General features: G+C 55.5%; 1 protein-coding gene across 6 annotated transcripts in view; it reads right to left on the minus strand.

The window, feature by feature from the left end:
* The window catches only part of LOC123366186 (cullin-9-like), a 66286-nt gene extending 42303 nt beyond the window's left edge, over positions 1-23983 (minus strand). Inside the window, exons 1-7 of one of the 6 annotated variants that reach the window (XM_045009394.1) lie at positions 23898-23983; positions 20938-21544; positions 14763-14917; positions 13782-14315; positions 6255-6393; positions 1336-1526; positions 68-434 (exon numbers count right to left, since the gene is read on the minus strand). In XM_045009394.1, coding sequence (XP_044865329.1) covers positions 68-434; positions 1336-1526; positions 6255-6393; positions 13782-14315; positions 14763-14917; positions 20938-21544; positions 23898-23942 — 2038 coding nt within the window. In that variant the 5' untranslated portion in view covers positions 23943-23983. Of the gene's footprint in view, positions 1-67; positions 435-1335; positions 1527-6254; positions 6394-10745; positions 10788-13781; positions 14316-14762; positions 14918-20937; positions 21545-23037; positions 23419-23874 lie in introns of those variants that run through there. The other 5 variants (XM_045009395.1, XM_045009398.1, XM_045009396.1 and 2 more) reach the window with 5 other exon arrangements.
* Positions 23984-26893: the final 2910 nt, after the last annotated feature.

The following is a 26893-nucleotide window of genomic DNA, read 5'->3' on the forward strand; positions in this document are numbered from 1 at the left end:
ACCCTCTTTAGCTACAGCCCAGCACCCAGCACCGCCGCGTGCAGCTCCCTCCCCGGCCGGCACGTACCCTTGGCTTTCTCCTCCGCCATCTCCGGGCAGGGCAGCCCCTCCGCTCGCAGCAGCTCGCTGAACAGCTGGCAGTCGGATTTCTCCGGGGGGGCCGGGGCGGGGGCAGGCACTCTGGCGGTGGGAGGGTCTTTCTTTGGTTTCTTGGACACCAGGGATTCGGCGCACTCCGAGGGGGCTGAGTCCAGCCCCAGGCCGCCCGGCTGAACCCCCGCTGGGCGGAGGAAGTACTTGCTGTAGACATGGGAGCTGTGCAGGTCACTCAGGGTGCAGCCCTGGCACTGCTTGCTCAGCACCCGCAGCACTTTCTGGGCCAGCTCCACCGGTACCGACAGCTGGATCAGGGCTTCTTCATCCAGCTCCGACAGCTGGAAATGCAGGGCCTGGGTTAATGCTCAGCAGGCCCATGTCCCCAGGCCAGCCAGAACCGACCCAGAATGTGCTAGTCCAACCGGGATGTCCCTAGACCAGCCAGAACCAACCCAACCCTGGGCTAGTCCAACCGGGATATCCCCAAGGCAGCCAGAACCGACCCAGAATGGGCTAGTCCAACCGGGATGTCCCTAGACCAGCCAGAACCGACCCAACCCTGGGCTAGTCCAACCAGGATATCCCCAGGTCAGCCAGAACCGACCCCACACCAGGATGTCCCCAGGCCAGCCAGAACTGAACTCACACCGGGTTAGTCCAACTGGGATGTCCCCAGGCCAGCCAGAACCGACCCAGAATGGGCTAGTCCAACCGGGATGTCCCTAGACCAGCCAGAACCAACCCAACCCTGGGCTTGTCCAACCGGGATATCCCCAGGTCAGCCAGAACCGACCCTACACCAGGATATCCCCAGGCCAGCCAGAACCAAACAAGCCCAATTCTCTTGTCCTAGATCGATGTCCGAGTGGCTGCTGACAGCATCTTCCCATGCCTGTGACCTGCCATCCAGAGTCTGCTGGACACAGTTTCTCTACCCGGGCCTGGGCAGAGCTGGTCTCCTCTTTCGTTCTCCTTCCTCTGTTCCACCCACAGTTCTTGGCCCCCCCCAACATGCGCCCCCCCCCCCCCGCCATCTCCACTTACTCCCACAGTTCAATCTCCCCACCCAGTCTGCTCCGCTCTTCCCAAGGCTCCCCAGTTCCCTGTTCCACTCCATCCCTGCTGCCCCCATCCACTCCCATCTCACCTGTTCTCCCGCTTCGCTCCATGGTATCTCACCTCCCAGTTCCCTATTCCTCCCAGGTCCTTCTCCCTCCCCTGCACCATCCCGTCCCACACCTGCTCCTCCTGGTACTGCCGGATGAGCTGGGCGACCTCCTGCTGCTCATGTGGGTCTAGCTTCTTCACGAAGAAGAGCAGCTCCCACCACTCGGCCCAGCTCAGGGCCTCGGAGTCCTCGCTCAGCCGGTCCATCAGGTAGGGCAGGGAGTACAGCCCCCCAAGGGGCTTGCAGTAAAACGTCTGGGTCACTGCAGGGGGCACAGCAAGGCAGAGACACAAACCCTGAGCACCTCAGCAGGACAGTTACGCTGCTGCAGAGCCATCTGAGCCAGGAGGAGACAGCTGGCTTGGGCCACTCAGGCAGCCAAGGGCCAGGATTCAAAGGGAATTCAGTCTCTTAACAGGCTGGCCGGATTCCCAGCCTGCCATCTACCCGCACACAGAGCGAGCGCATGAAGCAAGAGCAGAGAACACTGGGTGGCTATCAGGACCAACCACCACCTTCCTGCTCAGCGACAAGGAGAGATCCAGCAGGGATTTTAAATAAAAGGATTTCCATTTAAACTGACTGAAATCTGAGCTCACTAGTCAGAGCCAGCTGCTCAGTTCAATCCAAAGACACCAGGCGGCTGGTGCGGCGCAGCAAGGGGAGAATTATTACAATCACACTCATCATTTTGAGGACACGACACCATCACATAGAATGACCACTGGCTAGAGCAGGGGTCTCAAACTCAAATGACCCCGAGGGCCGCATGAGGACTAGTGCATTGGCCCGAGGGCCGCATCACTGACACGCCCCCTTGCTGCCCCTGGCCCCACCCCCAATCCACCCCTTCCATGAGGCCCCGCCCCTGCCCTGTCTCTTCTCCACCTCCTCCCCTAAGCGCGCGCAGTTTTAATAAATATATACACTCAGTAATGCACCTCACTCAAAGGACAAAACACGCACTTAGATTTACTGCCTAAGGCTCTGGGAGGGAGTTTGGGTGGGGGAGGGGGTCTGGATGCAGGCTCTGTGCTCGATGCAGGCTCCAGGCTGCGGCAGGGGGTGGGGGTGCAGGCTTTGGGACGGAGTTTGGGGATAGGAGGGAGTGCAGGGTGAGGGCTGTGGGGCTGAGGGCGAGGGGTACATGATGCAGGAGGGGGCTCAGGGCTAGGGAAGAGGGTTGGGCTGTGGGGTGAGGGCTGTGGATGAGGGGTTAATGATGCGAGGGGGCTCAGGGCTAGGGAAGAGGGTTGGGCTGTGGGGTGAGGGCTGTGGATGAGGGGTTCATGATGTGAGGGGGCTCAGGGCTAGGGCAGAGGTTTGGAGTGTGGGGTGAGGGCTGTGGATGAGGGGTTCATAATGTGGGGGCGCTCAGGGCTGGGGCAGAGGATTAGGGTGCGGGGGGATGAGGGGTTCATGATGTGGGGGTGCTCAGGGCTGGGGCTGAGGATTAGGGTGCGGGGGGAATGAGGGCTCTGGCTGGGGCAGAGGATTAGGGTGCAGGGGGATGAGGGGTTCATGATGTGGGGGCGCTCAGGGCTGGGGCTGAGGATTAGGGTGCGGGGGGAATGAGGGCTCTGGCTGGGGCAGAGGATTAGGGTGCAGGGGGATGAGGGGTTCATGATGTGGGGGTGCTCAGGGCTGGGGCTGAGGATTAGGGTGCGGGGGGAATGAGGGCTCTGGCTGGGGCTGAGGGTTTGGGGTTGGAGAGGCTCAGGGTAAGGGAAGCCTGCCTTGCCAGTACTGGCGGAGGGCAGGCACTAGGACCCTGCACCCTAATCCTCAGCCCCAGCCAGAGCCCTCATCCCCCCACACCCTAATCCTCTGCCCCAGCCCTGAGCGCCCCCACATCATGAACCCCTCATCCCCCCGCACCCTAATCCTCTGCCCCAGCCCTGAGCGCCCCCACATCATGAACCCCTCATCCCCCCGCACCCTAATCCTCTGCCCCAGCCCTGAGCGCCCCCACATCATGAACCCCTCATCCCCCCGCACCCTAATCCTCTGCCCCAGCCCTGAGCGCCCCCACATCATGAACCCCTCATCCCCCCGCACCCTAATCCTCTGCCCCAGCCCTGAGCGCCCCCACATCATGAACCCCTCATCCCCCCGCACCCTAATCCTCTGCCCCAGCCCTGAGCGCTTCCCTTCCCCCCCCCGCCCGGCCCCGGCGGGTCCCGCTTCCCTTCCCCCGGCCCGGCCCCGGCGGGTCCCGCTTCCCCCCCCCCCCCCTTACCCGAGCGCGTCTCCGGCGGTCCCGCTCAGAGCCGTGTGGTGAGGGGGCGGGGCTGGGAGCTCCACGCCGAGCGCAGCGCTCAGCCCAGAGCTCCCAGCCCCGCCCCCTCCCCACGCGGCTCGGATCGGGGCGGGGCTCAGGCGCTCGGACGGAGACTCGGCGCTCTATGCGCCGAGGCTCTCCGCTTTTCTCTTGGGGGCCCCTGCGGAGCTCCCCTGGGGAGCTCCGCGGGCCGCAGGGAAGAGCTCCGCGGGCCGCATGCGGCCCGCGGGCCGCATGTTTGAGACCCCTGGGCTAGAGGACTGTCAGCAAAGGAAAGGGGGCAGGAAATGGGGGACGTCTGGGGGGTACTGTGGAGATCAGAAGTAAGTCTTGCTTAACAGCCTCCCTAACATCTGGAAGAAGGGAGTAAGCAGCATCTTAACTGGCAGGCTCCGCTCGGGGGAGCAGAGCACGCCTGTGAGGACTGAAAAATAAAGAAGGACCTGAAGAGAACAGACATGTGCTCAGTAGAAGCACCTGCTTTTGGTGCTCAGAAACAACGGCCCCAGGGCTGTACCAGTACCGAGGTACAGAGATTTCCCGCACACCAAAACTGCAAGCATAAAAGGTCCCGTTTGTTCACTGCTGTATTAACCGGGGTGAGGGTCCTGGGCTCAGCCACAGCAGTGAACAGATGTGGCTTGGGGTCTGAGTACTCAGAGATCTTAGTTTTGCGTCGGCCTGATCTAGGCCCAGATTTTACACTGGTGGCGAGAAGGGGGTCTGAGAAGAGCCATAAGAACGATCAATAGTCTGGAAAACATGCAGGACTCTTAAAGAGCTGAGGCTATGTCTATACTTGCAGCGTTTTTGCGCTGTTAGGTTCACCAGTGAAAGAAAAGCCCTGGTTTGTGTCCTCACTCACTTTCACAGGCATCCGAGAGCGTTCACGTTTGCAGCACTTCCATCGCGGACAAGAGCAGCTATCCCACAGTGCAGCTCTCTCCAGTTTGATGATAGGTCTTATGGGAAGGGGGAGGGAGGTGATCACAGGGCATCCTGGGTCCCTGCACAGCGTCCTGTCCCCAAACACTGATCAACTCCAGTAGCTCAGCATTGCTCCAAGCAGGGGATCGTTTGTCGTGGAGCAGCCATTGTCACCTGGCCAGATAAGTGAGCACTTCCCAAGAAACCAGGAAGGGGAGTTTCTAAATTCTTGGGAGTTTACAGGGGAGGGGTGGACGTCTGTTTACCTGGCGTCAAAGCAGCGGAGCTGCTGGCCTGAGTGGTCACCTAGGCCCTGTAGGATATCCTCCGGAGGCTAAAAACTCTGTAAACAGGAAGAACGGGTCTTCACTTGCACATCACTGCAAAAGCATCACCAGTAAGAGCTGTGCGCCTCTCGTGGAGGTGGTTTTCTGTTTGTGGTGAAACTTCTGAATCATTAGCAAGTGTAGACGCTCCCACGTTTTTTGCGCAAAAAAGGGACTTTTTCCACTTTAAATGGCAAGTGTAGGCATGCCCTACATCGATTTAGCTTATTGAAAGGAAGGCTAAATGGAGCCCTGATCATGGTCCGGAAGTTCTTACGCAGGGAGAAGGTATCATCACGAGAGAGCTCAGTAATAGAAGGGCTTGCCTACATGCAGAGTGCACAGGATAACGGTGTGATTTTAAACAAATGTATTTAAAGCATTGCCAAAGCTGTGGGGACACACTTATTCCAGTTTAAATCAGGTTTATTTCAGGTAAACTAGCTTGACTAGGAATAGATATAAGCTAAATGAATTAAACCACGTGTAAACTGAAATAAGAGCATCCCTACAGGGGTTTGCAGCGGTTTAACTTAAGCCAAAGCAAGCTGGTGTTCAGGCAAAGTTTAACAGACAGACATCACAAGGTCCAGTGGCTGGGGGTCAGTGATGCAGAAAGCCAAACTGGAAAGAGAAGCACACTTTTCTAACAGAGAGGGTGACTGATGGCTGAAACAGCTTACTCTCTGCCACGTGGAGTCTTTACATCAAGACTGGATGTCTGTCTAAAAAATGCATCCTAGTTCAGCAACAAGTTGTTGGGTTTGATGCAGGAATTACTGGGGCAATTCTCTATCCTGTGTTATGCAGGAGGTCAGACAAGATGAAAAAGATTTTCAAAAGTGACAAATTTTGGGTGCCTCGATTTTGGGGTGTTCAGCTTAAGACTCCTTAAAGGAAATTGTTGAGTACCCTGCCTAGAAAAACCAGACCTTTTAAGGTGCTTCAAGATGAACCCCCCAGAAATGCAGATACCCAAAATTACTCAACAGCTTTTAAAACCTTAGCCTATCAAACTCCAAAAAAAGCACACCGGTGCTTTTAAAACTTATGATCCTACATTGTTTGATTCATTCCTCTTGATGTTATATGCACCAAATTTCAGGTGGTTTCATTTGCAGCAAGTGCCAAAATATCCTAAGATGCTGGTTTTAGCAGTTAGTTCAGTTTAATTCTAACTAGAGTTTATGTGCACACTCTAGAGTGACGTCAATGTATTAAATGACATTTTTCACCTATTGTTCTCTGCGCATGTGTCCCATGCAGCTCTATGTCATATCACTGACTGACAAGCTGTCACCCCTCATACAGAACGGCAGAATTACTTCTCTCTTTAGGAAAATCCGTAGAAGAAATGTAAGTCACTTCATGCTGGAAAGGAAATGTGACCAGTCCCAAAGCACATGGGAGCAACAGGCAGAGCATGCACATGTACATACAGTGCACAGAACCTCACCTGTGGTTAGTGTCAAGTTCTCCGTCAGACTGGATACCTTTTCCTGGGCAGCTTCTTCTTCAGGCTGCTCTCCAGCGCCAGTAATCTCCACCATGTGCCAGTGCACCCAGTAAGTCCGGCCTGTAGACTGCCACAAAACCTGTGGGTGAAACAGACCTGTGTGATCAGACCTGCCACTTCCCCAATGCCCCCGTTCTATAACTAGAGAAGGGAATACGCCCGCCACCATCTCCCCCACTAAGCTGCATAACCGTGGGCACATTCTGTGGTATCCAGGACACACAATGTGGCTTAGTCAATATTGATATTGGAACCGTTGCCTTTCCCTGATTTTAAACGGGTAAACTTGATACTGTCCTGCATTAACAAGTGCTTTTGCGTCCGTTTCCTAGGTTCTTGTTTAAAAACAGCATCAGGAACTACTCACATAAGTTCTACCAGCTTTGCTTCTGCTGCTTGGAAACTCCTTGCTCTTGATTTATTCAGGGTATGTCTGCACTGCAACTGGGAATGAGCTTCCCAGCACAGGTCAACAGACTCACGCCAGCTCTGCTCAAGCCAGGACACCACACACAGCAGCGTAGTCAGGGATAGCGGGGCAGCAACTCAGTGCAAAGCCACCCAGCCTCCTTGGCACATTCACGGACAGCTAGCCTAAGCCACTGCCCGTGCAACCTTGCTATTTGTGTGCAAGCTAGAGCAGGGGCCGTGCATGTGTCTACCAGGAAGCCTGCTCTCAGCTGCAGTGCAGACACAGCCTCAGCTTATAGAATTTAAAAGCTGCTCTCCTACTAGATGAGTGTGTGTGTGTGAGAGAGCGCACGCACACTTAACACTAAGTGCCCAGCTAGGGACATTTTCTGCTGTACGTGCTCTGCAGACACTCTCCAGCTTGTCCCATCGTAACAGAGTCAAAAACACTTCTTTCAAGCCAAGCGAAGGCCTTAGCTCACCACAGAGATCGGTACCCGGCCAAGTTTTCAAGCGCAGGATAGTGCTTTGACAAAGCTGGCATCATGTCTACAAGTCTGAACACGGTTCTGAAAGTACAGTGCCTTCTTCACACTTACAATTTCAGCCCTCCTCGGCCGCAGACTTTTTAAAACCCTTACGAAGAAAGATAACAAAAGGAGGATGAGTCAGTGTCTAGGAACTTTTTAAAGACCTTAGGGGAAAAAGCCCTTCACAAATAACATCTGGCAAAGCACAGGCCTGAGCCCACAAGTAAAGATTTTCACGATCAGCTGAAAGCAGAGGGAGAACTCCTAGATCACTAGAGCTGTGGGCCAGAGGACAGTGAAATGATTGGTGTGCCAGCAATCCTCCAGTTTTAACTTAAGGACTAAGAGTGTGTTATACTAGTGTGGACAGGAGAGGCAGGCAGGGCAATGGGATGATAGATTTTTATAGAGAGTAAAGGGCCTGGAATTAAAGGGGACCTCCAGTGACAGAATTTCGTTGTGGAGGATGGAAACGGAATGGCTGGTGGGTAAAGACGGGCTCCGAGCAGGGAGGAGCAAATCCTTGCGGTGAAAGTTCCACACCTGGCAAACGAGGGCTCTGCCGGAGGCCGTGTACAGGGACTGATCAAGTGAGGCCAGGCCACGGAACGGAGAAGTGAGGGTGTCAAGAAGGAAGGAGAAACGGCGAGGGAGGGACTGTTTGTTTGTTAAAGTGGCCGTTATGGCTGGCAGGGCCTTCTCCGAGGGCTCAGACTCTGGAATTTGCTTCCCGCCTTGATCCAAAAGAGCTCAGATTTGGTGACTTCCTGGTCCTGTTACAAAGACCCCTGTTTGACACGGCTTCTGGAGAGGACAGAGGACATGCATCCCACAGCAATCAGGGGATAGAAGTAAGTTTCTGTAGGCACTGGCTGGCTGAGCACCTATGGGAATGCTGCTGGATTTCACTCTATTGTCTAACGAATGAGGCAGGGTGCCTAGAGCCTTGCAGACACATCTTTTTTACAGTTTCAACTCTAAATACATTGGGATGCACCCAACCATCAACTGCACAGCAGACATCTTATCTGGACACTGCGGCACACTCTCCAACCAGCTGGTCTCACCAGTGACAGGAAGATTGGGTCAGAGCCACTGCCGTTACCAGGAACTTTTATACCATCGCCGGGCCAGATGAGCGGCTACCCAGCTCTGGGCTCCCAAAGCCAGCTTCTCAGGCTCAGGTGTGGCACGGCTCAGTGCACCAAGACTGGTCATGCCTGGGGCAGCCAGGACAGCTCACTGCACATGTGTGGAGGATGCTGCACACACGCCGCATAGTTGCTCTTTTCATGTGGGGGGGTCTGGAGGACTGGATGCTGCTGATTCAGAGGCTACTGACTGGGTCAGGATGGTTTTTAAATCTAGCCTTCCTTGTCTTGGTCACACACAATGGCTATCTCAAGGAAGGAGATGGTTTCAGCGAAGCTGACCAGGAGGGTTGTGAGGGCGGCGGAGGCAGCCAAGGAAGATAGCGTAATGGGCTATGCAAAGCAGAGTGTTGGTCTGGGGAAGGCCAGAGTATGGTCCTAAGTATGGTCCAAGGCCAAGTGAGGAAACCACTGCGGAACGGAATGGGAAAACAGAGCGGGAAGAGTGGCCACAGAATATTGATGACAAGTGCAGTCTGGGACAGGGAGGGCAATCCTGGGTGTGAGGTAATATGGTCTGCCCAGCTGACAATGCTACAGCACAAGACAGATGCATGAAATGTTCAAACGAACCCCAGATGGCAAGCCGAGCAATGAACATCATGAATACGCACATAACCCACAGGGCAGTCATTGCACAGAGCGGAGAGAGCTGACCGATCTCTGGTGGGGAGAAGGAGAGGCAGGTAGGGAGCGTGGCCAGGAGATCCATGGAATGAAAGTGGGTGTGGTCAGGGCTCAAAGTTCCCCAACACCCACTGGCCCAGGTGAAAATCTCCTCCCCCCCAGCCCTGCAGTCCGAAGCAACAAGCGTTAGGTGCTGGCTATTCTGTACCCTATTTAACAGGGGCACAGTCTGGTCAATCTCCCAACAGATCACAGCCATTCAGGACCCTGTCTCCTTGCAACTCCCAGCTCCCATTGAAACCTGCACTTCCCCCAACACTGCAGTCACTCCTTCCATCCCCACTCCCCGAGCCCGGCTTCCCCTGCTACCGAGCAGAGCCAGGGCGCCAGCCTTCCTCTCCCAACACCCCACATCCCTCTTCAAACGGCAGCGAATGAGTGAGACCAACACTGCATCTGACTTTGTTCTCCCCTCCCTCCATCTACTGCCCACGGGAACGTTCCAGCCACCTTTCTTTCTGGCCTGGACTCCCAGCGCCTCCTCTTTTGCGCGCCACAATCTCACCCTTCTGGCCTCTAGCCACCCACCTCCCTGACCACAGCCTAGGAGCAGCTCTCCCACCCACCAAAATGGGCACCAGCCTGATCTGCTCCCCTCGGGTCCTTCCCTCACTGAGGCTCCTGTGCCTGGCCAGCGTCTCAGCTCCAACACAGCCTGCTGTGCCCTCGACTTGCCCCGCTACCCAGCGGCCTCTGACTTCCCCCAGCACTGCCAGGACTTCTCTGCTTTCCACCCTCACTGACTCTCCACACTCACCCAGCTCAAAGATCCCCAGCCCTGCCCCAGCCCCACCATCCACTTCCTCAACTCCTGCTGCTGCACAGTGCAGGGCCTCTAGCACATGTCCCAGCCCCAGGAGGACTTGCTCCGCTGCAAATCGTCTCTCCTTCTATGGCTCTGCCCCTAGCGTGCACCATGCTCACTGCCCGGCCACCGTCAGCTCCCTCCTATCCCCCTCCTCCCGGGATCCTCCTAACTTCTGCGGGAAGAAAACTAGCAAGATCCAAGTGGAACTCCATCCCTCTGCCGCCCAGTCCTCACTTCCCTTCCCCCTCTGCCTCTCACCACCCCACCCCTCATGGCCCCAGTCACTGAACCTGAGAGCTCATCTCCTCTCTTCCTGCAGCCCCTCTACCCTGCCCCTGTGACCCTATCCCACCCTGATCCCCCTCACCTCCGGCTCATTCCCCTCCCAGGACAAGCATGCTTTAGTCTCTCCCACCTTAAAAACAAACAAAAAACCCTTGACCTCCTTTACCTCAACCACTATCCCCCTCAAGGCATCAGCACAAACTGAATTTACTAACAGATTAAGTAAGTGATCCCTCAATTCGAGGATGATCTCTATCACAGAATTATATATGGGTCCTGAGATGACTCGAGAGTCTGATCCTGGACCTGCAAATCCACCCGCTGTAGGTACAGATATTTCGTGGCAGGCCAGTTGCCTGCTGGGAGAAAGTTCTTTCTTTTTCCTTCCTTCTCTCAGCTTCAAGGGCAAGGCACTTCTCCTCAAAGCAGGCCACTGCCTGATGTGTTGAGATGAGTTCCTGTCTGCATCCTGTAAAACTTGCCCATACCGGTATTGCCCTGGCCTCTTCTTTTGTCATTCAGTGTTGAACGCATTCTAAAACAATATGCATTTCCTCACCTTTTGGGGGCGAAGCCAGACTTTAAGGCACCTGCTCCCCTACATGGTGTAAACTTTGCTTGTGCCAATCAGAAATGAACACAAACAGGTTTTGGGCCCCGTCCCCTATGACACTTCTATGATGTCATAGTTGGTACTTTAGGCCTGCCTGCCATGTGCAGGCAGGGAGAGGAGAAAGAAAAATGAATCCTGTGTATCCTGTGTACACCCGTAACCGAGCCTGATCACCTCGAAGCCTCTCTCTCAGCTCACGTGTTTCAAACAGAGCTTCTACATTTGCCGGTCGTTATGCGCTGGTTTGTATTTGTAAGTATCGGTTATTACTAAATGCTGCATCTTTGTTTATAAATATTGTTAGTAGATATTTTAGTCATTGTGTGTTTTAAGTTTCATTAACTCTATTAGCTAATCATACGCTGCTCCCTTACCCCTTGTAATTATCCCCAATAAAACTTTAAATTGATTAATTTTAGTGTGTGTGTGTGTCTGCAGTTTGCATCGTGACCCATACTCTCCTTGCATCCCTTACCAATATAGTCTGTTGCCACGTGCAGCCTGGTAAATAACAGGCCTGCATTTTCTTTCGCCCCTGCGAGTCCGTGGCAATCTACAGACCTCCTTTACCTCAACCAGATATTTCGTGGCAGGCCAGTTGCCTGCTGGGAGAAAGTTCTTTCTTTTTCCTTCCTTCTCTCTCTTTTCAGCTTCAAGGGCAAGGCACTTCTCCTCAAAGCAGGCCACTGCCTGATGGAGGAAATGGCACCCTTGGGATCGGTAGTGGCTTGTTCCTTCCAGCTTGTGATGTCCACATCAGTTTTCATAAGATCCGCTTTTAGTGCGTTTTTGTAGCATTTCCTCTGACCACCGCGGGATCTCTGGCCATGGGTGAACTGAGAGTAGAGGGCTTGTTTTGGGAGGCGAAAGTCTGGCATCTTGCACACCATGTCCAGCTCAGCGAAGTCAGTGCATGAGGATCATTGCTTCAATGCTGGTGACATTGGTTTCAGCGAGGATGCTGGCGTTGGAGCAGCGATCTTCCCACTTGACACGAAGAATCTTCCGGAGGCATCGCTGGTGGTACGGTACCTCTCCAAGCTCCTGAGGTGCTGTCGACAGGTCACCCAGGTTTCGCATCCATAGTGAAGTGTAGGAACAACAATTGTCTTCTAGACCTGGATCTTGGTGTCCTGCCGTAGGTCACGGTCCATGAAAACGCGTCGGAGCAATTTCCCAAAGGAAGCACTTGCGCGCTGGATCCTGTGCTGGATCTCACTGTCGATTTTTGAGTTTTGAGAAAGTTGGCCACCGAGGTAGCAAAAGTGCTCAACTGTCTCCAAAGTCCTTGATGGTGATTTGTGGTGGGTCATGTGCAAGGCCTAAGGCAAGTTGATGGAGCACTTTAGTCTTCCCAATAGTGAGTGCGAGTCCTAGGCTTTGGTAAGCTTGTGCAAGAAAATCCAGTATGGACTGAAGGTCATACTCAGTGTGCGTGAGGATGACACAGTCATCAGTAATGGATGCCCTGAAGACTTTAGACTTCGAGAGGAGACATCGAAGATTAAAGACCCTCCCATCCATTCTGTATTGAATGTCAGCTCCATTGGGGAGGTGGTCTTTAACGAGGACCAAAATGATTGTTAAATAGATGGAGGGCAGCTAACTCTGGCCAGCACCTCTCACAGGGATTCACGATTGACAGAGTCAAAGGCCTTTGCCAAATCGATGAAAGCCATGTACAGGTTCTGACTTTGCTCTCGAGACTTTTCCTGGATTTGGCGGGCAACACACATCATGTCGGTTGTCCCACAGGATGGTCTAAAACCACACTGAGATTCCGGCAATATTTCCTCAGCAAGAGGAAGTAATAGGTTTAAGAGGATACAGGCAAGAATCTTCCCTGCTGTAGATAGCAAGGCAATGCCTCGATAGTTTCCACACTCCGACTTATCTCCTCTCTTAAAGATTGTAACAATGTTAACGCTTCTCAAGTCTTCTGGAATCTTCTCATTATACCAGATATGAAGAAAAAGTTTGTGGAGCTTCCCTACCAATTCTTCACCTCCAAACTTGTAGACTTCAGACCCTGTGCCTTGTTGTTCTTAGTTTGCATTATGGCTCGTGTTACTTCTTCTGCGGGGTGGGGGGATGGATCAGCAAGAGATTCTCTTTCATGTCGTTGAGGTATAGATTCAATAGTGGCATCAGAGAGAGTTGACTCATGGTTCAGGACTAACTCAAAATGCTCCTTCCATCTGGCTTTGATGGCTTCGCTCTCCTTAAAATATGTTGACCCGTCTTGGCCTCGGAGTGGTGTGGGTGGAGCATGGACCATAAATGGCCCTTATTGCCTGAAAAAAACTCCTCATGTCATGTTTATCAGCGTAAAGCTCAATCTCCTTGGCCTTTTCTCGCCACCACTTATTTTTGATGACACAGATTTTCCTTAGGGCTTCAGCCTTGAGTTGCTTGAATGACTCTTTCTTCTGCTGGTGATATGTTTGTTTTCCCACATGCAATGAGCTTGTCTCTTCTCGTCAAGCAGGCCCTGAATCTCAGCATTGTTCTCATCAACCAATCTTGGTGATGGTGGGTGACATAGCCAATGGACTCAGCACATGCTGAGAGAATGGCAGTTTTGAATCCCACAAATCTTCATCATCAGCAGCAGCTGTAGGCATAGCGGCAAACTTCTCTTGGAGACACTGCTTAAGTTTCTCCCAAGTCAGGTGGGCTCTGTCTGCAGCTCTGACCCTGCACCAAGCACATGCTGCTCTGCGCACGCATAGCGCGAAGGGAGCCCCCCAGACTGGACTCTCACTTGCAGCCGGCTCTCCTAAACGGGACGTGTGAGGATGAAAAACCTGTTCACCCCCGGCCAGGGGAGCACAGCCCCTTTGTGGATCAAAGGAAGCCAGCTACAGAGAGTCCAAGCCGAACACCAGGGACCGGGGCTCTCAGGGGCAGGGAAGCCATGCCACTTGCAGTGTTTCACCCTCCTCCCTTACTGTGCCAGTCCCACGCTCCTCGGGCACTCACCTGCACGGGGGGCATGCCGTTATTGCTCTGGCGGAACTCGCCCTCGTCCCCAGCGCTGATCTCCTCGTAGTCCTCCAGCATGCGCACCATCATCCCTGGCTTGAGGGTCTCCTGCACATACTCCACGTAGCTGCTGCGCCTGGCAAAGTCGGACAAAGTCAGGAACCCGGGGCCCTGCTTTTTGCGCGGCGAGGGCTTTGGTGTGACCAGAGGCACCTGGACGGCGGCGCAGGCGGGAGCCTTGGGCTGGAAGATGGAGCGGACGACCCGCGGCTGCCCCTCCTGCAGGGACAGCAGCTCCATCCTCTGGCTGCGGTCCCAGCCCATCACCCGCACCAGCTCGGAGATGAGATTGGCCATGGCCATGCTGAACTCGAACTCCCGCTGCAGGCGGCTCCTCTCCCCGACGTGAGCGCAGGGCACGGCGCAGTCCTGCCGCTCCCCGCCCAGCTCCGTGCTGCTGTTGAGCTTGTCCACGAGAGAGGTGACGCACAGATAGCGCTTCACCAGCGAGAACAGCAGCTTCCCGGGGATCTGCAACAGACACGGCGTCAGAGCCACGGTACGAGAGCTCCCCACCCACCCCCCTGCCTGCCCACCTGTCCTGGAGCATCGCTACTCACCCCCAACAGGCCTCCGCCAGCCTGCCCACCCTGAGCCATCCCTCCCCTCCCCCATCCTAACAGGCCTCTGGGCCAACCCTCCCCCCAACCTCCCCGTCCTGCCCACCCTGAGCCAACCCTCCCCCATCCTCCCCACCCTGAGCCAACCCTCCCCTCCCCCATCCTAACAGGCCTCTGAGCCAACCCTCCCGCAACCTACCCACCCTGAGCCATCCCTCCCCTCCCCAATAGGCCTCTGAGCTCTCTCTCCTGTCACCACACCGTCCATCTCCATACCAGACAGGTCTCCAAGCCCCCCGCCCAGTGAAACCCCCTGCTCCTGTGCCCCTCCCCCCAAGCTAGCCAGCCCAGCGGGTACCTGGGGCAGGTGGATCCCCTCGAAGGACATGCAGTGCTCTTCGGAGGACGTGGTCTCTGCAAACAGCTCCAGGAGGGTGTAACGACTGTCGAAGTCCATGTGCTGCTCAATGCCGTCCTGCTGGCTCAGGGACAGGAGAACGTAGGCCCGACTCCCTGCAGCGGCGACACACACCAGCTGAGTGCTTTCCCTCCCAGCTGCCCCTCAGGAGCATCTCAATCTTCCCAGCACCCGCGCCCTGTCCTCTCTCCATTTCTCCCAGCTGCTCCTCAGGAGTGTCTCTGCCCCAGAAAGGGGAATCAGCCACACAAAGCCAAACACCACCCCCATGACCACCTATCCCCACTGGACAACTCAAACCTGTCCCCCCCCACCCACCCTCAGACCCTTCCAACCACCACCTGGCCACTAAACAACCAAGCAAAACATGGGGCTACCACTGCACGGGAGAGTTCCCAAGGCCTGCAGTACCCCAGGCTTTGCCCACAGCAAGAGGCCCAGTCCCCGGCTGGGGAGAAGAGTCAATGAGAGCCACGGAGCTTACTGCCCCCCAGCCCCCGAAGGGAAACAAAAAGCAGCCAATGAAAGCTAGATTGCAGCCACGAGCACCTGCCCACACCTGCCGGTGACCCTGCAAAGTAAAATAAAAAGCTTGTGCTTTTGTTTTGCTGCTTTCTGACGGCGAAAGAAGCCCGGCCTGGCCGTTCCTCTCCCCCAAAGCAGCCTGTCCCCCTCGGGTTTGGCATCAGGAAGCTGGGCCCTGTCAGTTGCGGGACTGACTGAAGAATGAGTGAAATGGGGACTTGGGAGTGAAACCTGCACCAGTCGAGAGAGGGAAACTGCGTCACTATTAAAGCTCCCTGAGAACATCTCGCTTGAATGACGAGGAGCATTGCAACGCCCCCTGCCTGCTAGATTCAATGCCCATGCCGCTGAGTTGAGAGCTCACCCTACACAAGCTCTCAGACATCCAGCAGGTCCTCCAGAAAAACACGCCTCGTATCGTAAGGAGAAAATAAAACAAGCCACAGGAAACCCCTGGTTTTGGAAAAAGCCCTTTCAGGCCCCTTTTGTCACCAGAGACAACCTGAAAGGCACAAGCGCGGTTCTTTAAAACCCTTTGCCGGCTGCCTTGCAGGTGTTGCTGGGATTTTATCACCCTGTATTGATGGGCCCATAACTTTCTGAGCAGTGTCCTTTGGGGCTGCCACGTGCCACGCTTGGCACTTCCCGAGGGTGCGTGTACAGTCTGCACGCAGCCCCTGCAGCTGGCCAAGACGGGCTCAGAACACGAAGAATGTCTTTGCTCACTAATAACCCAAGACAGCAAAGGCAGATTCCAGACGTGCCCCCTCTTTGTGGGGTCACCCCTTTGGTGTGGTAGCAGAGTCAGGCTGTTTTAAGCTGTCCAAATATCATCATGGCAGATGTAAGGATTTGAGATGGTCTGATGCAGCACCAGCATTGCTCCCTGCCTGCCCCAACCGGGGTCTCCACTGCCCCAGGACAGCACCGGATGGAGGGGGGATCTCAGTTCAAGCACACTGCAAAATCCCCCGCAAATGGCTAATTAAAGACCCACACTTGTTTCCACTGATCTCAGTGGGAGCAGGATTAGATCTGAGGGGTCTGGCTACATCTTACACTGACAGAGCTTGTTACTGAATAAACTCTCACTGAACTGAGCTGAAGGACCCCCGTGTGCTTTTCCCTGACTCCATCACTCACTACCCTGGGCCTCTCCGTACCAGGCCCATTCCCTGACATGCAGTTGCAAGCCCCGGAACAACCTCATCAAGGCTGGGTCCACTCAGTTCTGTCCCAGCTAGGAGCACAAGCACTCCCTGCTGCTAACCGGGCAGCTGCCAGATGGCCTCCCAGCCACGGAAGCGAGACACACACCTGTATATCAAGAGGGCAAGGTTTAGTGGGAGTGGTGGTGGTAACAAGCACATCCTGGACAGCTGCTCTACAGAATTTGCAGAGCTCTGCACCAATATTTTTTTAGTCACAGCCAAGCAGCTCTCACCCTCACCACACCCAGCCCTGCGCAGTGCCACATCTTTTTACACCCAGTCAGCCTGGAAACTCCCTGGGCAGGGAATTCTGCCTGCTTCATTGTCCTTAGAGCATCGGGCACAGCTCTGATGGCGTTTCACAGGTATACCAACCGGCACCGATACGGAGTAGGTGGAAGATTGCTCCCCACTACGTTCATTTGCCTTCAGGGACCCCTGGAAGGTGGGGACTGGGGTGAAGCAGAAGTGGGAAACCTTGGCTAGTGCTGAAGCATCCCCTTGAAACACCCGCTAGCACAGTGTCCCTTTGCCAGGCAGGAAGGCAGCAAGCAAATCTGAGCCTGGTGCCCAGGCCTGAACTGCTCTTTGCAAGAGCTAGAACTTGGCATTATGCACAGGATCAGTGGGTGCTGGAGGAAGCATTAGGCACAATGTGCCAATGGTAACCTCCTCTGCCACATTACCGTGCCAGGCACCTACCTCTTTTCTGTGCCTATACACTGATGTCCAGATACCACACCAATGGGTGCCCTGCCCGTCCTGTGCCTACAACACCTACTACTAGCCCTAGGGCAGGAGAAATGACTCCAGCTGGGAAAGGAGCCCGCTCTCTTTTGGGGGGGCTTGGGTGCTAGCAGCAGGCGTTTCTCCTTCTCTGCAGGTCTGCTCCAGCTCAAAGAGGTGCCCTCGGAGAGCTACTGCCCTGAGATTTGAGAGGTCACAGCCGACATGACGTAGGAGCCCCTTTCCCATTCACAGAGCAACAGCTGGCATCAGACTACAGCATGAGGAGCCAGAGACCTCACTGCAAATTTCACTGCAGCCATCAATGAGCCGTTAGGAAAACTTTACAGTGGAGATCACTTCGGCTCATCCATGATCACACTGCACCAGGCTGTGATAGCTCTGAAGAGAGAGAGGTTTCTACGGATGAGGCCAGTGCTTCAAAATGTTTGCTTGGAGATGCTGATCCCTGACCCTCTGGAAAGAGACTGTCTAGTTCTGGGACCTGGACGTACTGCAGCTTGTCTCGGGTAACCCATCAGAGCTTGTCTATTTAAACTCCTGCCCAAGCGTCTCTGGGGAAACACATGGCTTGTGGCTTAGGAGGTTCCCCCTGCTCAGTCTAATTCCAGAGCGTTTGTCTCAAAGCCCTCACGTGGCAATAGCCTCTCCTGGTTCTCCTGCTCAGAACCCAGGCCGCCCTCCCGTCTCGGGAGCATCGCTCAGAACCCAGGCCGCCCGCCCCTCTCGGGAGCATCGCTCAGAACCCAGGCCGCCCTCCTGTCTCGGGAGCATCGCTCAGAACCAGGCCGCCCGCCCGTCTCGGGAGCATCGCTCAGAACCCAGGCCGCCCGCCCCTCTCGGGAGCATCGCTCAGAACCCAGGCCGCCCTCCCGTCTCGGGAGCATCGCTCAGAACCCAGGCCGCCCTCCCGTCTCGGGAGCATCGCTCAGAACCCAGGCCGCCCTCCCGTCTCGGGAGCATCGCTCAGAACCCAGGCCGCCCGCCCCTATCGGGAGCATCGCTCAGAACCCAGGCCGCCCGCCCCTATCGGGAGCATCGCTCAGAACCCAGGCCGCCCGCCCCTATCGGGAGCATCGCTCAGAACCCAGGCCGCCCTCCCGTCTCGGGAGCATCGCTCAGAACCCAGGCCGCCCTCCCGTCTCGGGAGCATCGCTCAGAACCCAGGCCGCCCTCCCGTCTCGGGAGCATCGCTCAGAACCCAGGCCGCCCTCCCGTCTCGGGAGCATCGCTCAGAACCCAGGCCGCCCGCCCCTCTCGGGAGCATCGCTCAGAACCCAGGCCGCCCGCCCCTCTCGGGAGCATCGCTCAGAACCCAGGCCGCCCGCCCCTCTCGGGAGCATCGCTCAGAACCCAGGCCGCCCGCCCGTCTCGGGAGCATCGCTCAGAACCCAGGCCGCCCGCCCGTCTCGGGAGCATCGCTCAGAACCCAGGCCGCCCGCCCCTCTCGGGAGCATCGCTCAGAACCCAGGCCGCCCTCCCGTCTCGGGAGCATCGCTCAGAACCCAGGCCGCCCTCCCGTCTCGGGAGCATCGCTCAGAACCCAGGCCGCCCGCCCGTCTCGGGAGCATCGCTCAGAACCCAGGCCGCCCGCCCCTCTCGGGAGCATCGCTCAGAACCAGGCCGCCCGCCCGTCTCGGGAGCATCGCTCAGAACCCAGGCCGCCCGCCCCTCTCGGGAGCATCGCTCAGAACCCAGGCCGCCCTTCCGTCTCGGGAGCATCGCTCAGAACCCAGGCCGCCCGCCCCTCTCGGGAGCATCGCTCAGAACCCAGGCCGCCCGCCCCTCTCGGGAGCATCGCTCAGAACCCAGGCCGCCCTCCCGTCTCGGGAGCATCGCTCAGAACCCAGGCCGCCCGCCCGTCTCGGGAGCATCGCTCAGAACCCAGGCCGCCCTCCCGTCTCGGGAGCATCGCTCAGAACCCAGGCCGCCCGCCCCTCTCGGGAGCATCGCTCAGAACCAGGCTGCTCTCCCCTCTCGGGAGCATCGCTCAGAACTAGGAGAAGGGGCTTGTTTTGCTGCTGTGCAGATTCTTAGGCTTTTATCACCCCCAAGCCCTGCGTGAGAGGGGCCGAGTCTCTCTCCACCTGCCTGTTCAGCGCTATTACTGTACCCTGGCCAGATCAAACTGCACAGGACCAGACGCTGCCCTCCCACCAGAGCTAGCTGTCTCCCCCACTTGCCTGAAGGGGCCACAGAGGAACAGGAGAGAGAGAAAGATGGCGACAGGCTGGCTGTGGCTAAAAGAATGGGTCCCCTTGCCAGAGCCGAGTTCTCGAGGGGCTGCCAGGGCTGCAGCTGGAGATGGGTGAGATAGTATCTTTGATTGGACCAGCTTATTAGCTGTTCTCACGCCCAGAAACAGACCAAATGTGCCACAAAAATTAAAGTCTATGGAAAGAAGGGGAAGGAAGACGGGAAGGCGAGGCAAGGAACTCGGAAGGATGGGAACTCCCCTGCTGCTTGGTTAGGAACACCGGAGCGCTGCAGACATAGCTGGGGCTGGGCATGAAGGAAGCTCTGCTGCTTGCTTACCGAGGACAGGTCTGCATTTAAAACGCTGCATCAGCACAGCTGCACCGATGCTGCTGCACCACTGTAGGTTTAAGTGAAGACTCCCCTACACCGACAGGAGAGCGCGCTCCAGTCAGTGCAATCCACCCCCCCGAGAGGCGGTAGCTGCCCCACTGACATAGCGCTGTCTACACGGGAGTTAGGTTGGTAGAAAGTCGCTCGGGGGGTGGACATAGGTCTGTAGTGTAGACCTGGCCTTAGTCACTGCCAGCAAGAACTGTCCTTGGGGAATGAGAGGCAGGATGAGCCAAAAAATCCTTCCAAGGAAGAGGGGCAGAGAGGGAAACCACCAGGCTCTTCCAAGGAGCACACAGAAAATCCACATCCCTGAGCCATGTGCGAACAAAAAGCTTGGAAATGCTTTTAGCATCAAGTTTTATCTTATAAAATAGGATACAACGGCAAGCAGGAAATGAAGATTCTGTGTAAGCTCCCAAACTCCACTGGGATTCTCCAAGGAGCACCAGGTAACACAGCGACATGGGCTTCAGAGTCCAGAATGCTGCTCTAGGCTGCCCGGGACAGCACCGGAGATGGGCCTGGGGCCTGGCTCTTCAGTACCCCGAGCAGACGAAAGACGACTGGAACTAAACCCAGGCCTCCCACAGCAGTGCAGTCCCAGTGCCTTGTCCTCAGCATCTCACTCTGCTCACTGCTTGGCCTCATTCCTCCCAAGAAATTCTGCTGAGTTTGCTGGCCTGGGACGCGTCTGGAGATCAATTACGGGACTTCTCCCTCCCTAGGAGACACCTTGAAACACATTCAGGCCTCTGAGTTCTACATTCTGCTGGACAACCTTGAGATGAGCGAGTCAGGCCCTCACCAACCAGTCAGATTCTCAGAGTACTGAGCCCACGTACTAGCAACAGTACCCAGCCTCAACTCCTCCCCAGCCACCCAGAAGAGAACTGGGTCCCCGAGAAGATCCTGCTGCCTGGGGGAACCCAGCTCCAATCTGTTCCCCTTCCCAGAGAGCTCCAGGATCCCCCCAGTACACCATGCTCAGCAGATGGGCCTGGCCCAGCCCTTCTCTGGGGCTCCTGGCCAGCAGATCTCACCTGCGTCGTGTGAAGCCAGGGCCCTCAGCATCTTGCCGGCGCTGCGGCGGATTTGCTTCTCCTCATTACACAGCATCTTCATCAGCAGGTCCAGAGCCCCGGTCTCCTTGAAGACGCCCGTCAGCGAGCCAATGCTGGCGTAGGCGCTCAGCACGTGGATGGTGTTGAGGATGGAGGACTCTGGGCCCGTGGGCCCGGCCATCTGCCGGCTAGCCCGTTGCACCAGGTTCCTGACGTCAGCCTTCATCTCCAGCAGCGAGGCCTCGTCCAGCGTGACGTCCGGAGGGAACGTGCTGGGCGCCTTCTCCTCCTTCACCCGCTGCCCCTCGGGCTTCCTCTTGCCCAGCAGCGTCGGGCAGTTGGCATAAACCTCCTCTGCCGACATCCACATCAGGATGTTCTCCGCTTTGCTCTCTGCCGAAGAGGCATTGGTGCTGCTCCCTGGGCCCTCCTCCAAGCTGAGGATGCTCCAGCGAATCAGGTACTCGGTGTGGCCATCGTGGCCCCGGCGCTGCCGGATCAGCTCCTCGGGGTGGGCCTGCAGCTTGGGCCCCAGGTGCACGAGCAGGTTTCCATTCCTCCTCTCGCCCACCATGACGGGGAATGTCTGCGCAGAGAGAGAGAGGCAGGAGCAGGTTATGATCCACCTAGGAACCCCCGTCGAGAGCTCAGGCAGAGAGCTCTCCAGGGAAGAACCTCTGGGACCCAGCTGGTAGAAGAGGGGGCTAGAGATGGAGAGCTCTGCATGTTCTGCCCCCAGCCCTGCCACCGACCTGCTGTGTCACCTTAAGCAAGTCACCACCTCTGTTTTCCCTCCCACACTTGATCTGTCTTGTGTGTTTGGACTGTAAGTTCTTTAGGGCAGAGACAGCCACTCACTGTGTTTGTACAGCAAATAGCTCAATATCCGCCATCGTTCCCCAAGGGGAAAAGTCATTAACAGAATTTCCTAGGTTCAATACACATACAGTAAATGAATCTCAATGAATAAATCAATTCGCACTGACCCAATCATTCCCTAAACTGTATGCAAACTGAGTTCTCCTGGTACTGAATGGGAAGGTTCACCAAAGCCAGACTAAGGAACTATCACCTCACGTGGAAGCAAGTACCATGGACATGATACCTTGGAACATGCGGACCAAGAAACTCAATTTGCTTTTCTGTTGCCATTTCTGCATTTCAAGCTCCTCTCTGGCTTGCAGCCTTATTTATGGCTGGGGGCCAATGACCAGCCTGTCAGCAGGAAACTTCCTATCAGTATGAACAGAGGTCCTAATGACATGTGCTGTGTGTAGCACTGTTCTCAACGATCCTGGGGACTAGACTGCATGTAAAGCACCAATCTCTCTACTATTCATGATGCTGGGTTACATTAATTTACACGAGCTTTTGTGGGTGAATACCCACTTCGTCGGATGCACGTCACATTCACCCACGAAAGCTCATGCTCCAATACGTCTGTTAAGTCTATAAGGTGCCACAGGACTCTTTGCTGCTTTTACAGATCCAGACTAACACGGCTCCCCCTCTGATGCTTGACATTCATTTACATGGCAAGAGTGACTAATGGAGTCCATGTGGCAGACAGTGGGGAGGAATGAATAGATGCTGCCTGAATCATTTACCCACATGGCCAAGGGAGCTGGTAACAAGGAGAAATATTGTGCAGCTTAAGCTGGATCTGGATCAGTTATCTGAGTCACTGTCTACAAGCAGACATCACACAAGGAACTGATCATCCTTCCTACAACTAGAGGGAGGTCTCTGCATGCAAAGGAGGGCTATCCTGAGATGCAGAGGGAGGGCACATCCAGATCTAAATCCTGTAGCACGGTCCCTGGATTCCACAGCACCCTGGTACAGCAGAGCTGGGATTCTGTGGGTGCTTCCTCTGAATTAAACAGTGGATGACATTATGTATTCTATACATATAGTGTGGTAACACCCAGGAGCGCCAGGCCTGGGCCAGGATCCCCTTGTGCCACATTCTGTATAAATGCAGAAAAAAAGAAGGTGCCAGGCCCAAACAGCTTACATAGAATAGAAAGTGAATGAAATAACACGCAACAGTTCCTGTGTCATTTACTCTGATCTTACATTGCACTCACTTCACTGGCCTCACATTTTCAGGGTTCATAATGTGCCACCGCGTTTTGTGCTGGCAACGGATCACAGAAGTTGTCAGGTGAAGCTGGAGGTTTTGGCAGCTGGGTAGGTTTTAGGCACCTCGACAGGCGTTTTAGGAGTGTGTGGTAAGTCCAATCGCTGAGTGGTTTTACTAAAGCTCTCAGCAGCGAAATGGTCAATGCCATGAGGTTTCAGAGAAACGTCACAGTGAGAGAGATGAACGGGGCAACTCCGCGGGCTGCCTAGGGACTCCAAGCACCGCCCGGGTCACACTCAGCCCCATGGGCAGGGACGGGGCTTCGCACACACGCGGGGGCTATGACTGGAGCGAGCGCTCGGTCCGCGGCCCCGAGAGACGGTGCGGACGGTGCCGCCGCCGCGGCGGGACAGCGCAACCCCGGGCTGCGGCACCCGGCGGCCTCGCCGCCCTGTCCGGCGCTCACGGGACTCTCCGACCGATTCGCTTCCATCCAACTGGATGCCGCCCCCCCCCGGCCCCGCCTGCTGCTCTGGCCGCCGGCCCCTCCCTGGGGACACGGGCCGGAGGGGCCGGTCGCCCCGCCCAGCAGCGCCGCCACGGCCCCGCTCCCGGCCGCCCAGGCTCTCCCCGCCCGCCCCGGGGCCGGCTCCAGCCCCGCGCCCTGCTGGGGCCTGCGGCGGCTCCGGCCGCCCGGCGCGACCCCGCCCCCGGGCCGCAGCCCAGGCCCTGTGCGGGGCCCGGCCCGGCGCTGGGGGGGTGGATCTCGGCCTCCCTCCGGCCCCGCCCCCGGCAGCCGCGCGGCCCCGCCGCCGTCCCGCGCCCGGCACCTGCCCAGTCAGCGCCGCGCTCCCGTCCTCGCCTCGGCCGCTCTCCGCTTCCGGGTACGGCGGCGCATGCGCGGCGCGAGCCTCGCTTACGGGTCGGAGCCGGGCGACAGGGCGAGCGCCGGCGCGCATGCGCCGCAGAGCTGAGGCGCCTGGGTAGCCGGGGCCGCGGCTTGCAGGGGGCGGGGCGGCGATGGGCGGGTCCCCTCTGCCGGGGGGGTGGCGCGTGCCAGCCACGTGCGGGACTGTGCCCCCCCCCCCCTTACCATCATCACTCATTTTTGTAGCAGGGGCACTGGAACAATTTGTGCAGGGGATGCTGGGAGCCATTGAACCAAACTAACCCCTGTGTGTGATAGAAACCACTTCCAGCCAGGGGGTGCAGCAGCCCCCCCCCCCATGCATTGTAGTGTTTCAGAGAATCTGGGTCAGCTTCTCTCTCTCCCCACCAGAAGTAGGTCCAATAAAATATATTCCCTCCCACGCCACCCCTTTCTAATGGCGCGGGACCCACCCGTCTACAACAGCACTGCCTGCAAAGAATCCCTTCTCAGTGCTCTGCACAGTGCGAGCAGTGCACAACGCCACAGAGCAAGTCGCAGAGACCTAGCTGCAGTTCTGAACTGGCCTGTCTATTTTTGGTAACTGCATTTCACACCTTTAGGTTGTTTACTTTTAATCTGTTATTACTTTTAGCACTTGGTCATTGACCCGTGTTAACATTGTGCAGCTGGATGGCATTGTGCTGTTTCATGTATAGTTTAATAGTCTGTAATCATTGAAAATATTAATAGGTGCTGGGAATTTCAAGAGCCACATTGAGACCTGGGACCCCCATGCACCTACGCTGCATACGCGCCTTCCGCTGTCACCCCTACTGTAACATTTCCTGGTTGTATTGCAATAGCGCAACTTAGCTTGTAATGGTCAATGGTTGCTCTTTGTTATGAAAAAAGTTTATTCTGTGGGCTCACATGAGTTAAAGATTGAATGTAACGAGGTGTTTTGAAATCCCACTAGATGCCTAAATTAATACCTTTAAAAAAACCTGACCTTAAGGGCACAAAGTTGTACTGTAATTTTTACTAAATACAGATACTCAACGCCAAGATAGACTGACAAGGACAAGCATTCAAAAATCATTAGCTATTCACCCAAAAGTCATTACATTACAAAAACTGGGGTTTTTAATTTGCTCTGTTAGTTTCTGAGCCTTTAGGGTATACTAGCTTCAGCCCTCCCAAAGAATCCTCTGCCTAAAATGCTTGTACAGTCCTGTAATATTCAATTTGACCTTTCAGTATCATGTGATTTCCCCCCCCACCCCCTTTTGTAATTGAAAATGTATTAAAAAATCCTTATTTCTGTAAGTCATCCCCCATCCTGCAAACACTGAAGTATACAGGTCATGCTCCCCCAGGCCTGGATGGGGGCTGAGCTGAGCTCCCTGGGGTCCCTGATTCTAGGCAGTGTAACACAACAGTAAATAGGGAACAGGTGGGAAGTTGTTGGACAACAGCTTCTGAAGCTTCATGCTGTTCCATGGGCACTTGGGAGACCTTGCTCTTCAGAGAGGCTATTGACGAGATCTGACACAGGTTAATGGCCTAGTCTCCACTTCCAATCCTCTCCCTGGGCCCCGGCCTGTCCAGCTCTGTCCCGTTTCCCCCTTCACCTTGCTTGTCTCTCCACCTACCCCACTGTCTCCCTCCACTCTCTGGCCTCACAGAGGACTGGCCATTGCCTTCCTCCTCTCTCTTTACACTTGGAGCCAGCCAATGCGGTCCCCACCGGAACTGCTCTCCCTGAAATCTCCAGAGATGTGTCCAAATCTCAGAGCTTGCACTTTGTCATCCTCCTCCTGGACTTCTCCACTGCCCTTGATTGCTCTGATTCTATTTACCCCTTGATTTTCATACCCTCTTTCCTGGTTTTCATCTTCCCTCTGTGACCAGTCCTTGTGTGTCTTGTAGGGGTGCCTCAGGGCTCTAAATAGCATCCATCCCATCTAGCTACCCAGCGAGATGTCTTGCATTCCTCACTGTAGTGTGCAAGCACAGCCAAACAGCAACCTTTTCCTAATGAACAAAATAATCCTACACCCCCCGTTAGAAACAGACCTAAATCTAGTGCATGTACATAATATAACCTTCACTTCCACAGAGGAGCTCTGAGCCACGGTCTTTACATGGAAGTAGCCATTGTTAGCACTGTGACTCTGTTAGCATGCTGAGAAAGTGTATGTGTAGTGACTGTAGCACAAGCTGTACTCAGGGATTCGTTACAGTTCTCCACCCAGAGACTGGCAGGGTGCCGTGGTAGTGACGGCTATATTCCTTACCTTACGCTTTTCCCTTACAATTCTACTGACTTTGAGACCTCTAGTTCCTCCATGATATGCAGCAGGACTCCATAGTTCAGCAAGAGGGACATACTGGGGTCAGGGAAATGCCTTTTGCTGGCCCCATGTAAATCTGTTCAGATCTGGCAGTTAGGAGCAGCTGGAAATTTGCTGACTGCAGCCTGCTGTCAAAACCCCTGAACATTCAATGAGTGCTGCACAAGCATCACCCCACCCGGCTCTTCCAGCCAGGACACAGACAAATGGCTCCTCAGCCACTTAGCTACCCGTGGGGTTCAGGGAAGGTGCACCAGAGGGGGGGACTACGATTTCACAGCTGTCTTCTGACTGCATTGAGAGTTATTTATTCATGAACTTTCCTACTGAGTGGTCTTGGCCTAGCGTAAACCTGGGGTCACATCTGTGGCTCATAAAAAGCGAGAGACTCCTGTGGCACCTTATAGACTAACACATATTGGAGCATGAGCTTTCGTGGGTGAATACCCACTTCGCCAGACACATGCAGGTCTTCACCCACAAAAGCTCATGCTCCAATACGTCTGTTAGTCTATAAGGTGCCACAGGAGTCTCTCGCTTTTTTACAGATCTAGACTAACACAGCTACCCCTCCGATACTTGACATCTGTGGCTCGTATCCCTCACCTGGCCACGCTGGGAACA

The sequence above is a fragment of the Mauremys mutica genome, chromosome 3 (assembly GCF_020497125.1).
Source record: "Mauremys mutica isolate MM-2020 ecotype Southern chromosome 3, ASM2049712v1, whole genome shotgun sequence".
In the NCBI taxonomy this organism is placed as follows: domain Eukaryota; kingdom Metazoa; phylum Chordata; order Testudines; family Geoemydidae; genus Mauremys; species Mauremys mutica.